The sequence below is a fragment of the Lithobates pipiens genome, unplaced genomic scaffold (genome assembly GCF_037356315.1).
Source record: "Lithobates pipiens isolate NorthernLeopardFrog02 unplaced genomic scaffold, aLitPip1_a1.2 Scaffold_8, whole genome shotgun sequence".
Taxonomy (NCBI): Eukaryota; Metazoa; Chordata; class Amphibia; order Anura; family Ranidae; genus Lithobates; species Lithobates pipiens.
This window is the reverse complement of record NW_027507903.1, coordinates 531,344,755-531,363,908: the sequence shown is the minus strand read 5'-3', so window position 1 is coordinate 531,363,908 and position 19,154 is coordinate 531,344,755. Positions and strand designations below refer to the sequence as shown.

Here is a 19,154-nt window from a genome sequence, read left to right as displayed (position 1 = left end):
AATCTAAAACAAACCTGGCCCTGCGGTCACGAGACTCGCACCCACTGTACAGCTCCAATACATGGCTACTTCCAGTGGGGGGGGGAGGGGGGGCGGCGCAAGATCTCCCTCTGATGTCAGCCAGGGAGGTCACATGACCCCTCAGCACCTCCTGCAGTAGCTCTGGAGACTGGCCGAGAGTCATGTGACCGGCCTAAAGATCGCTCTAAAAAGATTTTTATATGCCTTGTTTGAATAAATGCCTTATACAGTGTGGTATGCCTAGCTTAATAGAGGGGCTGATGGAGGGATGCACGATGACCATAGTGGTCAGGGCTCAGCAGCCCAGTCTTATCGTGGTGGGGGGGGATAGCAGATTAGACAGCACAGGCACTGTGCCCTTTAATCTGCTTTTAAGTGTGTGTGTGTGTGTGTGTGTGTGTGTGTGTGTATCTTCCTGTCCATATCAGAGATACAGGCAGTTTTTTTGTTAAGGTGGACTTATCCTTTAACCTGTACAAATATATAAAGGTCATACAGACAGGGATTTAGTTCTGTTCTAACGCAGGTTCTATGTAGTGCCAACCTCTTTGCGTCCTATGATTAAAAAACCTGTACATTATGTAACAGTATGCTTTATGTGACAGATTAAATATAGTATGTTTGGATAGTGCTGATAATTTTATATAATGAATGATTAGGATCACGCCGCACCCTTCAGCCAAGGTCAGGGGAGAATGACTGCCTAAGATGAACGGATTGTCTCAGGCCCTCCTGCTTTGATTCATATAGTCTTTGTGTCTTTGCAGACCTGCTGAAGAGATGAAGAAGGTACAGTTTGCAGCACACAAAGCTCACTGTTACAGTTCAAAGTGTGAGGACGATGAAGGCTGGGAACTGGTCATGGATAAAAAAGACTTCAGGCTGTGGCGCAGACCAATAGAAGGGACCCATCTGTATCAGTACAGAGGTAAGACCTACTTATTGGCTGATTAATTGTGCAGTCCAGACGTTATCCTGGAAAATGTTAATCTTTCTACCAGGAGCAGCTTTAACCTTACCAGTGCTTGCTGTAAAGGATTTAAAGTGTATGTCAGGCCAAAATTTACTTTACAATCTGATTGTACAATCTTCTTTAGCTCTACCAACAAATATTTGTTTGGCAAGGGCCACCTGATTGGATACAAATTGCTTGGATGGTTTTGGTAGGCCCTTTATATTACATAGTTTTGGTAATTCTAACATTGATTGTACTGCCAGATAGTAACATGTGTGGTGACCCTTTAGAGCAGGGATCCTCAAACTACGGCCCTCCAGCTGTTGCAAAACTACACATCCCATGAGGCATTGTAAAACTCTGACATTCACAGACATGACTAGACATGATGGGAATTGTAGTTCCTGAACAACTGGAGGGCCATAGTTTGAAGACCCATGCTTTAGAGAGACTTCCATTTTAGCGTCGGTTCACACTGAGGCAGCGTGACTGCCTCAGGCGACATGGACACGACCGCTGCGGCGACTTGCAAAACAACTTCTCTATAGAAGTCAATGCAAGTCGCCTCAAGTTGCCCCAAAAGTCATACAGGAACCTTTTTCAAGTCGCTCCGTTTAGAGCGGTTCCATTATTCAGAACGGGACATGACTTGTCAGGCGGCTAGATCACCTGACAAGTCGACCCAGTGTGAACCGACCCTTACTTCCTGTTCCGTTGACGTGTTTCACTTGACTGGAAGCAAGGGGAAATCTGCTTATTTTTGTCTGTGTTGCTGAAGCCCCCCCCCCCCCCCCTTCCTATCTGTTAAAAACTTGTCAGCAGGACAGGACGTGAGGGTAAATCTCTCTAATGGAATCTTGAATGGCATTGAAATCAGCCAGGGTTCCAGCTCTTCCCATTTCTATCCAAAAATTTTAAGACAAAGTTTGGCCGGAGATGCACTTTAAACTACTATAACTTTTATACTTAAAATGAGTTTATTAATCTAATATTACTAAGATTGATATAGTATTAAGGCTGAACATTAGGAAAAGCAAATGGTCTAAATACAAGAGACATGTACTCTTGGTGTGCTTATTGTTTTCAATTAATACGTTCAAAGAGAAGTTTTAGTTTTTTTATGGTGTTTTATTTTTATTTTTTTTTTCAAAATCGTACCTTGGTGGATGCTGCATCGGTCCTATACTACACCTGTCCCCCGCTGGCTCTAAGACTGAGAACCGAGCGATCAAACACTGATGATTGTTCAAACTTATCTATTCCCCCACTCCGCACTGGGCTGTGGAGGGGGTGGGCTCAGGCTCTCAGCGACTTGCTGATAGGCTGAGCCGGGGGCCAGTGCAGGCTCAGTGATGACAGCTGCCTTCAGCCCACTGTCTGCTGAAAATGGGTCACAGGAGTGCAGGACAAGCTGCACTTCTGTGAGCCACAGGAAAAGTACAGCCAAACAAGCTTTGGCTGTACTATTCCTTTTAATCTGGTGGGAAACTTGGCCTCTGTGCAGGAGCTTTAGAGTAATAAACTGATCACTGCATTTTTTTTCAAATGCCGAGCAGCTGACCACCTGTGTTCAGAATACAGCCAGGCAGCTGCTCAACACAGGACACAGAAGTAAGTGGAGATCACTGGAGTAGAGTACATTGGTCCAAGCTGGACCAGTGTAACTGTATATGAAATATCCATACCTAGAATTCATCTTAAAGCAGCTTTTTATAAAGCCGTCATTTTACCTTCATTTAAAGTTATAAATTCTTAGCTGTCAAGTAATGCAATGAGTGGTCTGCATGCTAATGTATTCTGTTGCGTAATGACCATTAGCTTTTTAAATGACAACTCATGAATGTTACTAGACTAGCATGCTCTTTGCTGATAGGTTAGTTAAGTGATTGTAAACCAGGGGTAGTGTATTAAAATTCAAGGAGGTCTGTCACTAAAATTTTCTTCTGACTGAGGTCTGAATCACTAGTCTGTGCTATGAAAGATTGTACAAGTCTACTTTCCTCTGGCGATTTTCTTACGGTTTACTCCACACCCTCTGGTAATTCTCTGTAAATGTCCACAATAGTGTTCCCTCTTGCATCAGGTGTCCCTACCTGAGTAATTCATTACATTGGGTGTTCGGTTGTCACAGTCAAGGGTACCCCCTAATATCAGGTGTCCCCTTCAGAGTGCCTACTTACATCAGGTTTCTTTATTAGAAGACCCCCTTTACATCTGGTGTCTCCCATCAGTGTGCCCCCTTACATAGTTTCTCCCCAATAGAGTGCCCCCTTACATTAGGTGTCATCTGACTGCCCCTTTACATCAAGTGTCCCCATCAGAGTGCCCCTTAACATAAAATGTGCCCCTTATTTATGTTAAGGGGCATTCTGAGACACACATATTATTATGCTATTGGGTGCATGCTGATGGGTATATTTTATGTTGGGGGCATGCTAATGGGTACATTTTTATCGTAAGGGGCACTCTGATGGACACATTTTGTTGTACCCATCACAATGATATGCCCATCAGCGTAACACTTAATAAAATAAGGGGCAGCAACCAATGACTGCGGAGCAGAGATGTGGCACTTAAGATAGCGATAAGAGATAAACAGCACTATGGCAAACAGCGTTCTGATCCTTTTTCAATGCCTCCTGCAGCCTTTAATCCCACACAGCAGACACCGGATGAAGGGTTTAGACCAGCATTTCTCAACCTTTTCAATACAGAGGAACCCTTGAAAAAGTTCTCCAGTCTCAGGGAACCCCTGCTAAAAATTAGAAATCTACAACTCATGATACATTAGTGTGATGGTCATTGGAAAGAATTACCTCCTTACAGATAGCTAAAAAGATCAATGGTGTCAGTGGGAACTTATCCAAGAGGCAGAAATGGCCCAATGCTGAAGGAACCCCTAGCAACCTCTGGAGGAACCCTGGTTGAGAATCACTGTTTTTAGACCGTGATCTCCCATCAATCAGCAGCATTGATCACTGCTTACAACCTCCTTCACGGTGGTCTATGTTCCTACAACTCTCCCCACTCGGGGTGATCACTGTTTTCTTATGCTGTGAAGATGGTGACATATTTACACACTCCAGCTGGTTTTTGCCACACTCCCTGCTTCCTACTCCAACTCTCCGCTCCAGACATACCACACGTGGCTCGTCACTTGTTGATGTTTAGGAGAAGGCTTAACACGGCTCCAGCACTCCACTGTGCCTGTCTCACTGTCACAGGTTGCAGGTTCAGGTTTAACTCACAACTTTGGCTCCTCCGCACTCCCACTCATAGCTCTCACAGCCTCTCACACACTCATTGGAGTAGCCACACTAGCCGCTGTGTCTCTGCACCCCACCAAATAGGCAAGACTTTACACTGACAGTCCAGACAGGAGCATTGCTCCTGAGGGCCCGTGGAAGGCATACTATGGCAGGGAGGCCCACATCAGCCAGAACACACACACAAGATGGTCTAATGACTTTTTCCCAACTATGATCACAAGACCGTTCATATGCTACCATGATGTCTGATTTAATGCAGATAACTTTGGATTGCATCAGTGGGGGCACAGCGTAAGAGTTGGTGATTATTAAATTGTTGGGCTTTAAGTTTACCTCTTCACAAATAATGCAAAGGAGAACCAACACCCTCCCCACCACCAATGGCCCCAGCTGTACTTACCTCCTTGGATGATTGAACGGTAATCATTAATGGAGGTAAGTGCGGTGGGGAGTGTGTAGGCAGGGTGTTCACCTTTTTTTTTTTTTTCCTGAGGTTAACTTTTCTCTTTTAAGGTTTATGTATTTCTCATCGTATGTATCGTTACTGTTTAACCACTTAACAACCGCCCATTGCCGATTAACGGCTTCAGGGCGGTTGTTTAACTCTGAGAGGCCGTTAATTAACGGCCTCCCAGAATTCTACTCTTGCGCGCCCCCTGGGGCGCGCACACGACAGCATCCGTGACCGTCATTTGACCATCACGCTCATCTCGGCCGATTACCACGTGATCGCTCCGTCAAATGACGGAGTGATCACTTTTAAACAAACCGGTTCCTCCCTCCCCCTCTCTGTACCGGTCGGTACAGCGGAGGGGGAAGAGATCGGTGTCAGCAGCGCTGTGGGCTGCATCTGCCTTGCCCACATCGCTGCTCATCGAAATTTAACCCCTCAACGCCCTGCCAATGCTCTGCAAGGCCCTGCCACACCCGCCAATACCCTCCAACGCCCTGCCACACCCGCCAATACCCTCCAACGCCCTGCAACACCCGCCAATGCTCTGCAACGCAATGCTCTGCAACGCAATGCTCTGAGATACCCAGCCATAGTCGGTGATACCCTGCAATACCCAGCCATAGACACCCCCACCCCCCTCCCACCGCCCTCCGGTGCTTCTACCAACTCGCCAATACGATTCAAAGCCAGAATATTTTTTTTTTTTTCCAAGACTTCCCAGCTTAGAGGTGAGATGTGGGGTCTTATTGATCCCATATCTCACTGTAAAGAGGACCTGTCATGCCATATTCCTATTACAAGGGATGTTTACATTCCTTGTAATAGGAATAAAAGTGATCACAATTATTTTTGGGGAAAAAAATGTCAAACCAAAATAAAGCGCCCCTGTCCCCATGTGCTCGCATGCAGAAGCGAACGCATACGTAAGTCCCGCCCACATATGAAAACGGTGTTCAAACCACACATGTGAGGTATCGCTGCGAACGTTGGAGCGAGAGCTATAATTCTAGCCCTAGACCTCCTCTGTAACTCAAAACATATAACCAGTAAAAAAAAATGTAAATCGTCGCCTATGGGGATGTTTAAGTAGCGACGTCTGGCGCCATTCCACGAGCGTGTGCAATTTTGAAGAGTGACATGTTAGGTATCTATTTACTCAGTGTAACTTCATCTTTCACATTATGCAAAAATTGGGCTAACTTTACTGTGGTTTTTTGTTTTTTTTTTAAGCACAAAACTGTCCCAAAAAAAAGCATTCGAAAAATTGCTCTGCAAATACCGTGCGAGATAAAAAGTTGCAACGACCACCATTGTATTCTCCAGGGTGTTTGCTAAAAAACATATATAATGTTTTGGGGTTCTATGTAATTTTCTAGCAAATAAATGATGATTTTTACATGTAGGAGAGAAATGTCAGAATTGTCCTGGGTGCTCCAGAACGCCTGATGGCGCTCCCTGCATGTTGGGCCTCTGTATGTGGCCACACTGTGTAAAAGTCTCACACGTGTGGTATCGCCGTACTCGGGAGTAATAGCAGAATGTGTTTTGGGGTGTAATTTGTGGTATGCATATGCTGTGTGTGAGAAATAAACTGATAATATGACAATTTTGTGGAAAAAAAAAAAAAAGTAAAAAAAAAAAATCTTGATTTTGCAAAGAATTGTGGGAAAAAATTACAACTTCAAAAAACTCATCATGCCTCTTACTAAATACCTTGGAATGTCTTCTTTCCAAAAAGGGGTCATTTGGTGGGTATTTGTACTTTTCTGGCATGTTAGGGTCTCAAGAATTGAAATAGGCCGTCAGTACTTCAGGTGTGATCAATTTTCAGATATTGGCACCATAGCTTGTGGACTCTATAACTTTCACAAAGACCAAATAATATCCACCAATTTGTACTTATTTTTACCAAAGATATGCAGTAGTATAAATTTTGGCCAAAATTTATGAAGAAAAAATTACTAATCTGCTAAATTTTATAACAGAAACAAAGAAAAATTCATTTTTTTACAGAATTTTCTGTCTTTTTTTTCTTTTATAGCACAAAAAATAAAAAAACGAGCGGTGATTAAATACCACCAAAAGAAAGCTCCATTTGTGTGAAAAAAAAGGACAAAAATTTCATATAGGTCCAGTGTTGCATGACTGAGTAATTGTCATTCAAAATGTGAGAGCACCGAAAGCTGAAAATTGGTCTGGTTATTAAGGGTGTTTAAGTGCCCAGTGGTCAAGTGGTTAAAGATCAGTTTTATCTATGGGGTACTTAAGTGACACAGGAGTGCGGGGACACTGTGCACAGTACATTAACCCGTAACATCAGATGTGAACCTCCAGTTAGGACAAATCTTGTTGTCACATTACACTGCCTTATTGAGAAGAATATTGTCAGGTAGTCTTCTGTCTACTCAGTGGATGTGTGGGTGGTTATTAGTCCCTCCCAGGATGTGGTAGAACTTGAGACACAATAAAATCAGCAGGAAACAGCTTAACTTCTGCTAATGCTGAAAAGGAATATATTTAAAAATTCAATTTAGAATGCTTAATTTCTTTGTGCATCATCTGCTTTTGAAAAATCTTTTCTGGAGTAGTGTAAAGATTATGGCTTTTTTTTTTTTTTTTTTTTTTTTTTTTTTTCCCTCTGCCTCATTTGTGATGTGTGTAAAATATATATATAGTTTTGATTGACTAATTTTAAATTGTTCTAAAAATGAATCCTGTAATTTTTGATTGGCCGTTACCTTCAACACTTCCACTGTTCCCCATTTTATTGTGATAGAGGCTGTGTAAAGGTTTGTTGCTCAAGGTGACTGTTTTGTTTCTCAACAGTATTTGGCTCGTATAAGGATGTGACACCTCGCCAGTTCTTTAATGTGCAGGTATGAATCCCCTCCATTTGTATGTTGCATTGCAGAGTTCATGTTGCTTTGTTGCTGATTTGTCTTCATCTTGCCCACAGTTAGATACAGAGTACCGCAAAAAGTGGGATGCATTGGTGATTAAACTGGAAGTGATTGAGAGAGATGTGGTCTCTGGATCAGAAGTCGTTCACTGGGTCACTCATTTCCCAGTAAGTACTGGTTTGTGTGTCAGTTGTGCATACAGTCCATGCATGTTTGTTTCAATCTTTTAAGATGTTGCATTGTAAATACCACTAACAGAAGCTGTCACTTTGCCCATTCAGGATAAAGTAACAGTGTCTGTATAAAGCCACCTCCCAGCCAATATTCATGTCTCTCCAGCAATCCCCTGCTACTCCTTCTGTCAGAGCTGATGCAACATACCTGGTGTTCTGGTGTTTGCAGGTATGATGGAGCATGTGACCAGAGCAGCAGGGGATCACAGGAGAGGAGAGTACCAGTGAGTTATGAGTTTATGCAGACGCTGTCTGGGCAAATTTATAGTGTCCCTATCCCTATTCGCTTTTGGTTTAGAAGCTTTTTTTAATGTCCCTGGTTGTTAACCACTTCCTGACCGCCTGCCATACATATACTGCAGCAAGATGGCTGTATTGCACAAAATATTTTGTCAATCGCCGGAGCAGCCATTGCGCGCTGATTGGCTCCCCCTGTGGCCAATCAGCGGGCCAGGCGGACCAACTTCTACCGGCCACCTGCGATCGCTTCCCACAGTGACAGAACGGTGGTCTGCTTGTTTACATCGTGCTGTCAGGCATCGACTAGTGTTTCTGCTAATCAGGAACACAGATCAGTGTTTATGCAACTTTTTTTTTTCTTCTTTTTTTTCACCAAAAATATGTTGCAGAATACACATTGGCCTAAATTGATGAAGACATTTTTTATTTTATTTATTTATTTTCAAAATTGGCTAGTTATTAAGGGGGTAAAACCTTCCAGGGCTGAAGTTGTTACATGTGCAATATGATTTGCAACTGTCTTTATTCTTAGTAGCTTCAAACAAGCAGCAGTCTCACTGCTGTGGCCTCCACACAGTCTGACATTGTTTTTAAAGGTTTTTGCTAAGCAATGTTTGGGTTATTAAAGCCCTTCTACGCCTTTTTAAAGCGGTTTTGTACCTAAATTTTTTTTCTTATTTAAAGCACATGCTAACATACTTACAGTAATGAACACTTAAATAAAATATTATTCGGTACTTGCCTTATATTTCTGATGTTTGTGCTGACTTCCGGGCTGTCCTCCTGTGGGAGTAAGCGTGGTTATCGGCCTCGCAATGGTCCCTGGGAAATTTCTAAGCTATTTCCCAAGAATCCATGGGGGACATAGTAATGCAGAAATCTCGTGAGATTTCAGAAGGAGGACGCCGGTCACGTGACGAGGGCGTGTCCGAAATTGCCATTTTCAAAGTGGGCAGGCAGCTGTATCTGCCATTACCCTTATAGCTATCGGTGAGCATGCGTGAGATGGAGCGGTGGATGCTGGGAGCCCAGCGTCATCGCATACAGGAAGTAAATGCCTGTAGGCTTCAGATGCCCACAGTAAAAATGGAAACCGCCGGACTGCTTTTTTAAAAGTTATCCAAAGCAAAAAAATCGCCACGCCGGGGGTCAAAAACACGCAGATCGTGAATGCTAAGAGACGGTAGGAATCTCCCACCAGTGACACAGGTAAGAAAAAAACAAAACCACAGCGGAATCCCGCTTTAACCAAATTGTTTAGCTTGACCCATTGCCCTGAAATTTAGCGTCATTGACAAAAACGTTAAAATTCATATTGCATATTGTTTTCTTTACTCTTTCCTTGCAGTATCCAATGTACTCTCGGGACTATGTTTACATCAGGAAGTATCACGTGGATCAGGAGAGTAACCTCATGGTGTTGGTCTCTCGGTAATATATACTTTAGTGTCTTCTTTTGATGGCTCAGTTTATGGAGCTTGCAGTTAAGCTATTATAATAATAATGTCCACTTTATTTTTTAGTTTTTATGCTGCTAGAATTGTGTGTGCGCAGCCATTTTTTAATGTTATGATTATAACCACAAACAGAAAACACTCTTAACGGAGGATATAAAGTGGTTTGCCGAAGATGTGGAACTTGAAAGTAAAACTAGGAATTCATGAAAACTCTAATAAAATTAGTTGTACAATAAAGAAAGTTGCTTTCAATTCCCCATGTCAGGTGGCACTTGTTAGTTTTGTAGAGCACAGTTTTAAGGATCTGAATGAGACTTGGAACAGGTACACATATGCACAGTAGTGATGGAAGCTGAGCTCATTCGGCTTCTTTTTTCCTTTTTAAAGTGATATTAAAGGCAGATCTTATTTAAAAAAGCCCAGATCCTCCTCTTCTCAGCTTACTTGCCGGTGCTCCTGTCCCCTCCCACCTGCTGAGAGCCCTCAGATCAAGCAGCTTGCAATAAGGGCACCTACACAGGCTCACCCCCGAGCCACTGCTCTGTGTCCATTCACTCATGGAGTGTTGCTCGGCCCTGCCCCTTCTCACTGGCTGTGATTGACAGTAACTGGAGTCAATGGCTCCCACTGCTCTCAGCCAATGAGAAGGAAGAGACCCAGGAGAGCTGGTGCTCTCATGCACATTGCTGGATCAAGATGGGGCTCAGGTAGGTAGTTGGGGAGGTTGCTGCACACAGAAGGGTTTTCACCATCGTGCATAGAATGCACAAAGGCAAAAATCCTTGCTCAAGCTTGAGTTGTACTTGCATTAAAGCGGAGTTCCAGCCCGGGGGAAAAAATAAGTCAGCAGCTACAAATACTGTAGCTGCTGACTTTTAATATTAGGACGCTTGCCTCTTGCCTATCCAGGGTTCCCGCGATGTCAGCACCTTAAGCTGATTTGTCCATCTGCTTTGGATGCAGGTGCCGGTATTGCTAGTAAGGGAAATTGGCAGTTAAGCCTTCAGGTTTCCTACTGCACATGTGTGAGTCGTGCGGCGCTTTCTGAATGGTCCCGTCTTCTAGGATGCACAAAGGTCCCAGAAGGCAGTGGGGGAAGAAGGAAGACACGACCCGATCGCGGAAATTATGTACCTTGCTGCCACCGTGCTAAACAGGAAGAAAACAGATTACTCCATGGGAAACAAGATAAATCAAGCCAAAAAAAAATGTCCAATGTGGTTTTAACTTGCGGCTATGAAGCGGATGGTGGAACTCCGCTTTTAAATACATTTTAAGGGGCACGAAAAATCTTCCATGAATAATCCTGCAGCATTGTGATATAAAGTAGAACTCCAGACAAAGTTCTAAATGCAAAGCTCAAATAAATGTATGTACTGTTGCCTGCAAAATGTAATTTTGCTCTTGTGGTTTCCACTCTTATGCCACACTGCACAGCTAGAGGTATATTATTATTTCCTGGTTCAGTATTACAACTTCTTTTGTCACTTTGTCGTTGGACGAAGTTGGTGATGCGTATGCATCCAGTTTACAGGCTATCGGTGGACAGGTTTCCCTGGAAAATGTAAAGTTGAACCAGAAGGGGGGGGGGGTTGTCGTCTTCACAGGCTGTAGTATTGCAGAGATGTGGAAATGGGTCGATTTAACCTAATTTAAAGTTATTGGCAGGTAAAGCAGCATACATATAGTGCCTTGAAAAAGTATTCCTACCCCTTGAAATTTTCCACATTTTGTCATGTTACAACCAAAGAAGTGAATATATTTTATTGGGCTTTTATGTGATGGACCAACACAAAGTGGCACATAAATGTGACGTGGAAAGAAAAGGATAAATGGTTTTCAGTTTTTATTTTTTTTACAAATATCTGAAAAGTGTGACGTGCATTTGTATTCAGCTCCCTTTACTTTGATACCCCTAACTAAAATCTAGCTGCTTGCTTGCCAGAAGCATCACCTGTGTGATGTTAAAGCGGGATTCCACCCTAAAGTGGAACCTCCGCTGATCGGATCCCTCCCCCCCCCCCCCCCTTCGGTGTCACAATTGACACCTTTCAGGGGGGAGGGGGGTGGAGATACCTGTCAAAGACAGACAGGTATTTACACCCACTTCCGGGCATAGACTCCCGTGGGAGTCTACGCCATTTCCTGCCCTGCCGCGCTGTCTGCTGGGAAACACACGGGTCCCTGTGACAGCGCAGAGATTTCCTATTGCGCTGCACGACTCGCGCATGCGCAGTAGGGAACCGGGAAGTGAAGCCAATTCGCTTCACTTCCTGATTCCCTCACCTAGAATGGTGACGGCAGCAGCCGAGAGCCGAGCGATCGATCGGCCTCGGCTGCCAGGCATCGCTGGAACCCGGGGCAAGTGAGTGTCCATTTATTAAAAGTCAGCAGCTGTAGTATTTATAGCTGCTGGCTTTTAATATATATATATATATATATATATTTTTTTTTTGGTGGAATCCCTCTTTAACACATTGACATGTATCACCTATCGCTAACTTCCTCAGAGTTGAGAGGAAGTTAGCGATAGGCTGACAACACATATCAGTTTAACGCAGGGGTTGACAAATTTGCTTGGAATCTAGGAGCCAGCTTAAAAAGTTAGGAGCCAGGTCCGTGACGGCGATCCGGACCTGTCCCTGGCCTGACATGGAGACGAGTGAGGGGAAGATAGCAGCGCCGTCGCCGCCCCCCCCCGTCTCCAAGTCATTGCCCATAGCTCTTAGAGGGACAATTTATTTTTTTTTTTCAAATGACAATTTTTTTTTCAATTGCATTTTAGTGTAAATATGAGATCCGAGGTCTCTCTGACCCCAGATCTCATATTTAAGAGGACCTGTCATGCTTTTTCTATTACAAGGGATTTTTACATTCCTTGTAATAAGAATAAAAGTGACACAACATTTTTTTTAAAAGAACAGTGGAAAAAAAAAAAGTTAAAATAAGCAGAAAAAATAATAATTTTTAAACGCGCCCTGTCCTGCCCGCATATAAAATCGGTGTTCGAACCACACATAGGAGGTAGCGCCGTGATCGGTAGAGCGAGAGCAATAATTCTAGCCCCAGACCTCCTCTGTAACTCAAAACGTGCAACCTGTAGAATTTTTTTAAACGTCGCCTATGGAGATTTTAAAGGGTAAAAGTTTGTCGCCATTCCATGAGCGGGTGCAATTTTGAAGCGTGACATGTTGGGTATCAATTTACTTGGCGTAACATTATCTTTCACAATATAAAAAAAAATTGGGCTAACTTTACTGTTGTCTTATTTTTTTATTAACTAAATTATTTTTCCCAACAAAAGTGCGCTTGTAAGTCCGCTGCACAAATACGGTGTGACAGACAGTATTGCAACAACCACCATTTTATTCTCTAGGGTGTTAGAATAAAAAATATATATAATGTTTAGGGGGTTCTAAATAAAGGGAAGAAGATGCAGGTAATATAAAACAGGCAGAGGAAACTTTGCAGAGGAAATTAGCATTGCTGGTTTGTCATACCAACAACGACCACAAGAGGGCGCCAGATTCCATAAGGAATCATAGGACCGCAGAAGGCCTCAAAGCCGCGGCCTAAATTTTCGGCCGCCGGCGGAACGGCCCGACGCGATCACGCTGGGGGGGTCCACAGAGACAGGATACCCCCAGCTGTGCTGCCCCAGGCGCGAGGTCGCTATTTCTAGTCGCCAATGCGACCTGGCGACCGGGTTTTGTCGAGCCCTGGTTTAACGTCACAAAGGTGATGCTTCTGGCAGGCAAGCAGCTATCGAATTAGCCCTAATGGTGAGCGTAGTGATTCATCTGGAACGATTTTTACCTTGCTATTGGACTTGAAGGACCCACTTGGAGGCACTGGATGGACGACATCGGTGGTGAGATCCCCCTGCTTTGTCTATACTGACCCTCTCTTGTGTAGCCACCTTTCCCAAGTGCATCTCCTAGTTGTGGGCTTACCTTTAGCAATTCACTCGCCACACCTGAAGAGCGATTTTAGTTTGCAGGGTCTTCATACATAGGAGTATTGACTTGCAATTGCATGAGCACCCTCCCAGTTTATTGTGGAACTAACCAGTGGACCCAAGCTTACCTGGCTGATTATCTCCAACATCCCGCTATGGTCATAACTTAATAGATGTCACTCAGGAGAAATCAGATGGTTTGAGTGGACTATGGGCTAAGAGTCTTTGGGACAATTGGTTCAATATCAGAAGCCCCTAAATGCTTGATTACTAGGACTCATTAACTGGATTCCCCTGTGAGTGAATGGTTGTTTGGATGGGTGAGTGTGCAGCTGCTTCCTGTCAGCAAGACGATGCTGTCTTTTTATTTTAACAAGTGTTGAAGGCATTGGATTTGCCTTATTGGAAAAAAAAAAAAATGTGTATTTTACTCTGTGTGCCACTTAGTGACTATCTTGGAGAGCTTCTCTTTCCTTTGTTATCTTTATGGAAGAGTGACAAGAAGAAAGCCATGAGAAGTCCCATTTGCAGTTTGCGAGAAGCCATGTGGGGGCACAACAAACATGTGAAAGAAGGTGCTCTGGTCAGATGAGACCAAAATGTAACTTTTTGCCCTAAAAGCAAAACAATGTGTGACAGAAAAATAACACTGCACATCACCCTGAACACACCATTCCCACCTTGAAACGTGGTGGCAGCATCATGTTGTGGGGAGGCTTTTCTTCAGCAGGGACAGGGAAGCTGGTCAGAGTTGATGGGAAGATGGATTGAGCCAAATACAGGGCGATCTTAGAAGAATACCTGTTAGTCTGCAAAGACTTAAGACTGGGAGGAGGTTCACCTTCCAGCAGGACAACGAGCCTAAAACAGCCAGAGCTACAATTGAATGGTTTAGATCAAAGCATATTTATGTGTTAGAATGGCCCAGTCAAAGTCCAGACCTAAATCCAGTTGAGAATCTGTGGCAAGACTTGAAAATTGCTGTTCATAGACGCTCTCCATCCAATCTGACAGTTTGAGCTATTTTGCAAAGCAGAATGGACAAAAATGTTACTTTCTAGATGTGCAAACCTGGTAGAGACATCCCCAAAAGACTTGCAGCTGTAATTGCAGTGAAAGGTGGTTCTACAAAGTATTGATTCAGGGGGGCTGAATACAAATACATGCCACACTTTTCACATATATTTGTAAAACAATGTTAAACCATTTTATCATTTTCCTTCCACTTCCTAATTATGTGCCACTTTGTGTTGGTCTACCACATAAAATCCCAATAAAATACATCTATGTTTTTGGTTGTTACATGACAAAATGTGGAAAATTTCAAGGGGTATGTATGCTTTTTCAAGGCACCGTATGTTAGACCTGTGTATTTATCTAGTGTTCTACTCCAACAGAATATTGATGCTCTTGTACAAAGCCAGTTGTGACAACATTGCTAGTGTAATAATTGCATGTGTTTTTTAAATCTTACTAATAAAGCTGGAATTTTTAGTTCATGCGCATTTTAATATTGTTTTATATTTATTTCATTGTATTTTCCTGCACTTGTCAGTAGAGCAGCTGTTAAAAGGAAGTTCTGCAATTATGCGTGTTATTAATGTGTATATACTGGACTTCAGATCCAGTATGAATCAGATGGCTGATTGACTGACTTTATACTGTTGAGTCCTAAAATAAACTTTCTACAGGAACACCAAACCACAATCACTGCAGACATTTGGAGAGCTGTTTCATTGATGGTGTTTGAGCTTTCTTTTCCTTGACTTACAGAGCAGTGGAGCACCCAGAGGTACCAGAATCTCCCGACTTTGTGCGAGTGCATAACTACCAGTCTGAGATGGTGATCAGACCTCATACAACATTTGATGAGGTATGGCTTTAGTATCGGGTAAACTAGTGGTGGTTGAGTGACGTATCCCATTGTGAGTGGTAGATTAGTCCAGGACATTATAAATGAAAGTGATTGTAAATCCTTGAGGTATGTGTATATATACATACAAGGGGCTTGCTTTAAGGGCACTCATGCGAGCAGGCTCTGTGGCCGTTGACACACACAACATGGCTCGGCCCTGCCCCTGCTCCCTCCTCACTGGCTATGATTGACACAAACCTCTGCTGTCTTTGAGTCAGTAAGGAGGATGGAGCCATTGATTGAGGTATGGTATCACTTGGGTATGTGTAAGGGATGGGGGGGGGGGGGGGGGCACTGTAACTTGAAGGTATTTTAACTTAATGCAGAGAATGCATTAAGGTAAAAAGCTAAAAAATCAGTGTGCAAAAGCAGAGAGAACAGCTCCAGTCATCAGTATTTTGTGTGCATCTGAGTGCTTACCATGCCTTCTGCACTGTCTGTGTTGTGGTGGTCATATTGTTGGAGACAGGGTTTTGTTTCATCATGTCAGAGCCTCTTCAAAAGGAAAACTTTGAGGAGAACCGTAGGGACATCAGTACTTTTTTTTTTTTTTTTTTTTTTTTTTCAGGGGTATGTCTGTAGGCATAATTAACATTTCTAAATGTTCCTAGAAAATAGATTCTCGCTTTGAGTTCAGATCCACCTCAGTCGTTTGAGTAGTTAAAACATAAGGGTTACATCCTAAAGAAAACTTCCAGCAAAGTTTCTAGGATGCATCTCCTACATTGATGTGTGTGTATATAGAAAAAATTATTGCGCAGGTGAGGAAAAAAAGGCTGCTGGCAATACAGCAACAGAACAAATTGTGTAAAGATATCTAAAACACATGTTGTATCACAGCAATTTCTTTTAGATCTCTTACATTGAGCACCTCTCCTGCTGCCGCTATTACTGGCTGCCCAAATGACAGCTGGGAATTGCTTTGCAGTGGAAAATAACAGTCAGCAAATGTAATTTAGTAAATACAGTGTGTGGTTTCATTGTATTTACTAATCATTTCATGTATAGAGCTGCATATGACATCAGTAAAGGAAATATCATAAAGCAAAGACTCCGAATGGCTGCACTTCCAAAAATCCTGTTTATTGAAGCTTCATGTGATAGGTGGTTAACAGATGGAGCAAGGGACAAACGGGTAGATGCATTTCACGCAGATGTTAGTCGGTTAAAGAAGACTTGCAATAACAAAAAAAAAAAACCCTTGGGTAACCCAAACAAGCAACACCCCCCCCCCCCCCCCCCTGTGTGTTGGTGTTATTGTGTTTTGTCGTATAAAAGAAAAAACGCAACCCTCACTTATTAAAAACATTTTATTCATGTAAAAAATTATTTCATTTCAAATAAGTACATATACTGTTAAACCACATGACAACTGGTAACATCCATCAGCACATTTTAGTAGCAAGGCCTTGAGCATACGGCATAATCCAGTTGTCATACCTTTAGCCCATTGGGGTTGGATGTTTTATTCTGGAATTTTTTTATTCCTGTGTTGTGTAAAGGATACCCATAGCCGTAGAGAATGTGTGGGAAGTATTCAAGAGTATCCGTTTTTGTGTTGCCAATAGTTGTTTCTAATTTTTTTCTTTTAGAATGGCTTTGATTACTTGTTGACATATAGTGACAACCCACAGACTGTGTTTCCTCGCTATTGTGTAAATTGGATGGTATCCAGTGGTAAGTTCATTTATATATTTTATCATGTATTAACCTACCTCCACGCTTTTTATTTTTTATTTTTTTTTCTTTTCCCCCCTTATCTTTGGCTTATACTGCCTGATCATCTCAGACATTTCCTTATTCAAATTCCTAAAAAAAAATTTGAGCCACAACATTTTGAAAATATCCAACATTGATAAAGGGATTCAGAGGCATCACCTTCTAAATACAATCTGTACAGTGACAATAAAAAAGTATGTGAACCCCCTGAAATTAACTGGTTTTCTGCAGTAAACATTGTATGCAGATCAACTTTTTTTGATCATACATGTTCATAGAGCTCTTTTTTTTTTTTTGTGAGGCATGTTTCACATCAGCTGATATTTCTTATGAGCATAAATCTTAAAATGTTTAAGTGCCTTTTATTAATTAGAGTAGCTCTAAACCAACCTCCAAACTCATTTCATCAATTGGACTCCAGATATGCAAACAAGTGACTCAAATTGGCTTTTGTTAAAGTAATTAGTCATTGAGCTCACTTACTTTTTCCAACAGAATGTTTAATGGGTGTGTTTAATAAGGATTTGAGAAATTAGAATTGTTTATTGGCTTAAGCACACTGTGTTTGTCTATTGTGACTCTGATGAGGATCAGATTGTATTTAAAGGAGTTGTAAATGTTTGCTGGTTTATTGTAAATAGTAGTGTGATCATTACAATATACGAAAGATCAGTATGTGGCATTAATAATCAACGGATTTCAGCTGTGCCCCACCAGACCGCTATGCCCCCATCCTCCATGGACAATGTGCCTGGCTGTGGAGTTCATCTCTCTATCCCTGCACTCTGTGCACTGATTGACAGCAATGATGGGCACTAATGGTTTCCCCCAATTGACAGATCGGCGGCACTAATTTGCACTGGCAGGGGAGAGGAGGAATTTCACATGCAGCAGACAGACTTGCCAGAGTCGCTCGGTGTGTGAAACTGTCAGCTAATGCAACTACTTGCAGGAAGAAAGGAGCTGTCACAACTCAGCCGCAATGTTGGGGATGGGTGGGACCTTGCAGTCATCAACACCAGCCAATCATTGGGCAGCTTAAGGGGCGGGGCCACAAACACTACGGCCCGCCCAGACCCCCATCCTGTTGGCTGGGATTTGATAGGCGTTCGGTCCCGCTCACCCCCAACATCACCGCTGAATTTTGACAGCTGGTCTCTCTCTGCAAGCAGTGACGACATATGACAGTTCACACACTCAGCGGCTCTGGTAAACCTCACAATCTGCTGCCTGTGAAACTGTTTCACAGGCAGCGGGGGCTATGTACTCTGTTGAATGCAACATTTCAGGGCAGATCTTGGGAGACAGCATGGCGATTTGGGTTGTGCCCAGGCTCACCCCGTGCACACATCTATGTACATCTTACATATACATTCATACATTTTAAGTATATTTATAAGCATAACAACAGAATGGAATGTCCGTATCTTCATACATGTATATGGGCAGAGTTGGACAACTTGCATATTCTTCAGAGGAAAAAATATGGCAACAGTGATCAACGGTAAGCCAGGAAGGGTCTAAAATAGTATTACACCATTTCCAATCCCAAAGAGAAGAATTATTTCCCAAAAGCTGCATAAAACAAAGACAAAAAAAACAAAAGAATGGTAGCATTTGGAGTATTGGAAGAAAAGTGCCTGAGCATATATAGAAGTTATCTAGAGATAATGAAGGCTTACTCAGATTACTTAGAGATGATTAGAGCATTGGATAATAATACTAGCAGAGTCACTGTTGCTGTAAAGCCCCTTAGGGAAAAGATAATAGTAGTATCCAGTATAATCCTCAAGTGCAGATCCGTTTTAGAATGAACCAAAACATGCCCAGATGTTGTATGTTATCAAGGCAAATCACAAGCATCATATCCATTTACACATCACCTGTCTCTCATCAGAAGCCAGCCAAATACCTTTATAGTATGGGATGTACCAAAATGTTTATATATATATATATATATATATATATATATATATATATATATATATTATAATATAATATAATATAATTTTTTTGTGTGTATTTTGACTATA

General features: G+C 42.4%; 1 protein-coding gene across 1 annotated transcript in view; it reads left to right on the top strand.

The window, feature by feature from the left end:
* Nucleotides 1-19,154, top strand: part of STARD7 (StAR related lipid transfer domain containing 7) — a 33,868-nt gene that overhangs the window by 5,456 nt on the left and 9,258 nt on the right. Inside the window, exons 2-7 of the mRNA XM_077469530.1 lie at nucleotides 789-949; nucleotides 7,526-7,575; nucleotides 7,656-7,766; nucleotides 9,421-9,503; nucleotides 15,261-15,360; nucleotides 16,995-17,079. Of these exons, the coding sequence (XP_077325656.1) occupies nucleotides 789-949; nucleotides 7,526-7,575; nucleotides 7,656-7,766; nucleotides 9,421-9,503; nucleotides 15,261-15,360; nucleotides 16,995-17,079 (590 nt within the window). The remainder of the gene's footprint in view (nucleotides 1-788; nucleotides 950-7,525; nucleotides 7,576-7,655; nucleotides 7,767-9,420; nucleotides 9,504-15,260; nucleotides 15,361-16,994; nucleotides 17,080-19,154) is intronic.